General features: G+C 62.8%; 1 protein-coding gene across 1 annotated transcript in view; it reads left to right on the forward strand.

Annotated features, from left to right (window-relative positions):
• The first annotated feature begins 1,047 nt into the window (after positions 1 to 1,047).
• LOC108510081 (SLAM family member 9-like) overlaps positions 1,048 to 5,755 on the forward strand; it is a 12,629-nt gene continuing 7,921 nt past the window's right edge. The window contains exons 1-2 of the mRNA XM_017839733.1: positions 1,048 to 1,705; positions 5,028 to 5,373. Of these exons, the coding sequence (XP_017695222.1) occupies positions 1,633 to 1,705; positions 5,028 to 5,373 (419 nt within the window). The 5' untranslated portion in view covers positions 1,048 to 1,632. The remainder of the gene's footprint in view (positions 1,706 to 5,027; positions 5,374 to 5,755) is intronic.

Here is a 5,755-nt window from a genome sequence, read left to right on the forward strand (position 1 = left end):
ATCAGGATCACTTAATTACTTCATCTTCCCTGCCAGGAATCATCATCTACATCCAGAAAAGCAGCAAAGGAGAAACCACTGGCTTAATAATTATATTTTTCCCTTCTGCTTTTCAGGCTGAATTTCGATGGTGATGGAGAAGGGAACAGTAAATCCCTCGGGTGAGGGAGGACGTGGCATCCAGAAGTTTCTCACGTGGCATCCTCTGGTCTTAGGGTTGTCTGTGTGTTTTCCCTGGAGTTCCCCCCGTGGCTTTTCCTCTCTGGAAGCATCAGGAAATGCTCCACTTCCTTAAAACTCTTCCCTTTCTCCCAGTCAGCGGAATTTCCACTTCTGGAGCTTTTCTTGCTGCCCCGGACACGTGTTAATTAATCCTCATCTGTCGTAAGGACGCTCCGATTCCAGGGACATCCTTATTCCCGAGGAGTTGCCGAGGCTGGGAGGGATCAGAGGGGTCCTGAGGGGGCTCCTGGTGTCTCTGGGTGGTCCCTCAGTGTGGGCCTTCAGGGAATATCAGGCCGGGGAGGCCGCAGGGATGCTCTGGACTGTCCCAAAATCCAGCTCGGACGTCTGTGTCCACCTCCACCCACTGCCCTTGCTGGGTGCTTTTCCCTGGCTGCCCCTCTGACATCCCTCACCATCCCGTGCCAGGAGCCACATCCCGTTCCAAAAACCTCATCCAGCTCCTCCTGTCCTCCTCCAGCGTTTTTGGGGATCCCGTGGGAAGGCGCCCCGGGAGAAACGATGGGTTTAACGCTCCCTGGGGCGCAGGTTCCCACCGTCCCCACAGCTCCTTCTCGCTGCAGAGACCAGCCCTGCTGCAGAGCTTGTTTCCCCCCTTCCCTGCTTTCCCCCCCTCCCTGTTTTCCACTTGGAATCGCTGGGGGTATTAAATAAAAAATCAGCTGTTTGTGCAGCTCGTGGAAAGCGGTTCCTCCCCCCCCCCGCCAGCGCAGCCCCCGCAGCGGCTCAGGGGGCTCCTAAAATCGCAGCTGGGAGGGCTGAGAGGTTTTTCTGCAGCTCCCCTCGGGGGGGGAGAAAGGGGCGTGAAGGATCAGAGGGAGCCTATGGAGGTGGTCTGGCGGCTCCACAACCCTGGAATCGCTCCCAGACCCTCCCAGGGCACCTATTCCCGAGGTGTTTCCCTGCGGGATCTCAGGGACGATCCCCTCCAGGCGCCGTTTCCCCCCCCGGGTTCTGGGAAGGGGGCGGTGGGTGGGAGCCCCCCGGGACGCTCCCGCTGGCTCTGCATCCCGGGAAAGCCCCGTTTCCAGGCGCCTTTTCCCCGTCCCCAAGGGCCCGGCGGGAGCCTTGGCAGGGCTGCGCCCGGCGTCGCTCCCGTTAATCCGGGCACTGATCCCGCCTGATGCCGCAGGGTCGGGGGTCACCGGCAGCCCCCGCCATAACTGCTCAGCATCCTCGCCGCCGCTTCTCCTGCCCGCTCCCCCCCCCCCCAATTATTACACCCCGGAGAGAGAGCTAATTAACACGCCGGCGGGTGCCCCGCGATGCTCCGCGTCCCACGGGCTGCGGCGGGAGGCGGCTCCGCTCCTCCCCGTCTCTCCCTCCGCTGAGTCTTTTTTTCTTCCCCCCCCCCTCTCCGCGAGCGCGGAGCCGCTCCGAGGAGCAGGAATGGAGCGGGAATTGCCCCGGAGCAAAGCCCGGCTGCCCTCGCTGCTCCTGGCGCTGCTGGGGCTCGGCCCAGGTGAGTGCGCGGACCCCCCTTTCCCCCTCCCCAGCCGCGACCCGCGGGAGGCTCGTGGTTAAAAAGGGGGGGTGGGCGCGGGGCTGCGGGACCCCCCATCCCGCCTCTTCCCACCCTCCCACCCGAGGTGGGCTCTGGAACGCCGGTTCCAGCCTCAAGGAGAGGTTCGGGGACGACCCCCGGGTCCGTCCGACCCCGTTTTTGTCGCTCCCCCCCCCCTCCCGAAGCCCCTCGAACCCCCCGGGGCCGCTCCGGACCCGCCCGCGAAGCGGCTCCTTACGTAAAGCGGGAGCGAGGAATCCCCTCTTAATTCCCGGCGCGCTAATCCCCCGCGTTTAATAATTCCCGTAAAACCTCCCAATTCCTGCGGAAAGCATCTGATAGTACAGGCAGATTAATTGGGGGGGGGGGGGATTTTCCTGGCGGTTAATTGGCCTCACGAGCGGGATGGGGCTGGCGCCAGCGCCGGGCAAGTGGCACAAGGTGATGCCAAATATCTGCCCCGGCTCGGTGGGAAAAGCCTGTTTTCCACGCTCCGGAGTTCTCCAGCTGCTTTCTGGGATGGGAATTATTTTATGGCAGAACGTGGGGAGCGGGGAGGGCGAGGAAAAGCGCAACCCAGGCTCGGGGTGAATAAACCCGAGGTTAAAATCGACCCCGGAGATCTGTTTTTTGGGGGGTCTGAGGAAGGCTCGAGTCGGGCTAATCCAGATGCCGAATGCATCGAGCATCAACACATTTATCCTCCTCCCTCCTCCCCCCTCCCCTCCGGATCCTGCAGCGGAGCCGGGGCTGCGGAGCCTCGTGTTCCAAAAAATCTGGGGTAAACAGGATGAGCCGGGAGGATGCCGGGGAGGCGCTCGGCGGAGGCCTGGCACCAACCAGGCTTTTCCCGGCCGTCATTTCCTCCGGCCGCCCCTCCGACAGCGCGGGGGCGGCCGGCGGGGACCCCCCTCCCGGGGCGTAGATGTTGCACGGGAGGGTGGGAAACCTCCCGGGAGGAGGAGGAGGATGAGGAGGGTGCCCCGCGTGAGTCCGCCCGGCGGATGGACGGACGGACACAGGAGCGGCTCCATCCTTGGCAGCGAGGAAACTGGGGAGAGAGAATCTCTCTGAGCTCCTCCATGAGGAGACTGACGGGATTTTGGAGGCTTCTCCCCCCTCCCAGTTCTGTTTTGCTGCTCGGGCTCAGCGTCCTCCCCCCGGGCTCCCGCGGCTTCACGGGGGCCCCCCCAAAACTTTGCGTTCGCCCGCTTAAAAGTGTTCGGGAATTCATTCGGGTTTCAGATGGGGCTGGAAGAGCAGGAATCGAGCCTGGGATAAGCGGGATCGGAGCAACGAAAAAGCTCCAGCGCCGCGGGGACGCGTCTTACAGAGCGGAGCAAAGATGCGGCTCGTCCTGGGGGGCTGCCGGGGGGGTTTTACATCGAGTAAACGCTGCGCTGTCGGTGTTTAATCTGCTTTTTAATGTACGGGCTCAGCTGCTTCTGCCTCCTCCGGGGAGGGGAGCAGGGAGACGATCCCGGGAATTCACGACCCGTCCCAGGCAGGATGGAGCCGATGCCGCTCATCCCAACCCGCCTCCCCCGTTCCTGGGCGGCTGCGTGGGACGGGGAGAGGGAGAGGGAGAGAGGGAAGGGAGGGGGGTGTTCTGCGTGGCAGAGAGGCGTGGGGGGATGCGGGGGCCGGGGCCAGCACAGGAGACAGCTTGGAAGTAGGCGGGAGCTGCCAGGAGCGAGGGAGGTGGTGCCGAGCGGCTCCTGGCATTGGGATTTTTGCAGGGAGCTCAGGATGCTGCAAAAAAAAAAAAGAACAAACCCCAAACCACCCGTGATGGAGGCTCAGAACCTGCCCCTCGGGCCCAGCCCGCTGGGATCAGGGAGAAGCTCCATCCTTGAGGGAATCACCCATCCCACGGGTCGGCAGGGGCTCCATCTCTGCCTGAGCAGCTCTTGGCATCGGGAGTTTTTAGCAGAGATGCTGCAAAAAAACCACAAACCACCCCGTGGTGGAGGCTCAGAACGTGCCCCTCGGGCTGGGGGAGCTGCCGGGATGAGGGAGAAGCTCCATCCCCGTGGGAATTGCCCTGATCCCACAGGTTGGAAGGGACTTCGTTCCTCCCTGGAGGTACCAGGAGTGAGGGAGGTGACGCTGAGCGGCTCTTGGCATCGGGATTCTTGGATCAGGGAGCTGAGGATGCTGCCAAATAAAACCAAACCACCCGTGGTGGAGGCTCAGAGCCTACTCCTCGGGCTGGGATAAGGCAGGAGGGAAAAGGCTCCATCCCTGTGGGAATCACTCATCCCACAGGTCGGCAGAGGCTCCATCCCTGCCTGGAACTGTCAAGCAGCTCTTGGCATCAGGATTTTTGCAGAGATGCTGCAAAAAAGAACTCAAACCCCCGTGGTGGAGGCTCAGAACGTGCCCCTCGGGCCGGGATAAGGCAGGAGGGAAAAGGCTCCATCCCTGTGGGAATCACTCATCCCACAGGTCAGCAGGGGCTCCAGCCCTCCTTGGAGCTGCCAGAAGTGAGGGAGCTGATGCCAATCGGCACCTGGCATCAGGATTTTTGCGGAGATGCTGCAAAAAAATACTCAAACCCCCGTGGTGGAGGCTCAGAACGTGCCCCTCGCGCCGGGATAAGGCAGGAGGGAAAAGGCTCCATCCCTGCGGGAATCACCCATCCCACAGGCTCCCGGGGGCTCCATCCCTGCTGGCCCGGCCCCCCCAGCCCACAGGGACCCCCCCGGAGCCGTCCCTGCTGCCCCCCCCACCCCCTTAACCCTTGTCGATCTTCCGCAGGGCTCTGGGCGGAGGCGCCGTTTAAGGCGGACAATGAGGTTTTGGAGGTGTTGGCTGGGAATTCCTCCCAGACTCTCTTGGAGCGTTGTTCTGGTGAGAGCCTCGGGGTTCAGATGGGGCCCCCACATCCGAACCTGGCAGATTCCTTCGTATTTTTTAGCTTCCGCTCCCCCGAGCTTGGCATCCCGCTGGGGCACCCGCGTCCGAACCTCGTAGATCCGTCACGCTTTTGGCCTCCAGTCCCCGAGACCGGCATCCCGACGGGGCACCCGCGTCTGAACCTTGTAGATCTTTCATAGTTTTGGCTTCCAGTCCCCCCGACCCGGCGTCTTTCCCTCTCTTTCTGGGGACACACCCCGTCCCCGGCTTGGATAGGGAGCAGTGGAGAGACCAGGCGGCCGCGCCGAGGCGGGAGATGCTGCTCGGACCCGTCCCCGAATGTCCTCCTGTTCCTGCCTTGTCCCCGCCCTGTCCCCGCGCTGTCCCCAAACACCTCCCGGTGACTTTCTCCTTGTCCCAGAGCTGCTCTTCGGCCAAGCCCGGGCGCAGCCCCAGCAGGTCAACGGCGTCCTGGGGGGGTCGGTGCTGCTCTCCCCGGCTCTGCCCCCCAACAAGACGGTGAAGGAGATCGAGTGGAGCTTCTCCGCCGGCACCGGGGCCATGATCCAGGTGGCGGAGTTCAGCCGCGGCGGGTTCGAGCGCCCCGATCCCAGGGATCGCTTCGGGAAGCGGCTGGAGAGGTACAACGAGACGGCGCTGAGGATCCGGGCCCTGGAGAGGGGCGACAGCGGCGTCTACGGGGCGAGGATTAAACTGCACCCGGCGCTGGTGGAGGATCAAACCTTCAACCTCTCCGTCTACGGTGGGTGATGGAGGCGCTGAGGGAAGAAAGCCCCGAGTGTGAGCTCTAAACCCTTTAGAGGTCGGGGAATCTGAGCACAGAGCAGCGATGGGGGCGGAGGGTGAATAGTGTGAGCACCGACCCCTTTAGCTGTGGGGAAACTGAGGCACGGGGGGGCTTTGAGGGTGAACAGAGAGCCCCGAGGGTGAGAAATAATCCCTTTACAGGTGGGGAAACTGAGGCAGGGAACAAGGGTGGGGTTGGAGGGGGAACAGAGAGCCCCGAGGGGGAGAAATAATCCCTTTACAGGTGGGGAAACTGAGGCAGGGAACAAGGGTGGGGTTGGAGGGGGAACAGAGAGCCCCGAGGGGGAGAAATAATCCCTTTACAGGTGGGGAAACTGAGGC

The sequence above is a fragment of the Lepidothrix coronata genome, unplaced genomic scaffold (assembly GCF_001604755.1).
Source record: "Lepidothrix coronata isolate B3197 unplaced genomic scaffold, Lepidothrix_coronata-1.0 Scaffold472, whole genome shotgun sequence".
Taxonomy (NCBI): domain Eukaryota; kingdom Metazoa; phylum Chordata; class Aves; order Passeriformes; family Pipridae; genus Lepidothrix; species Lepidothrix coronata.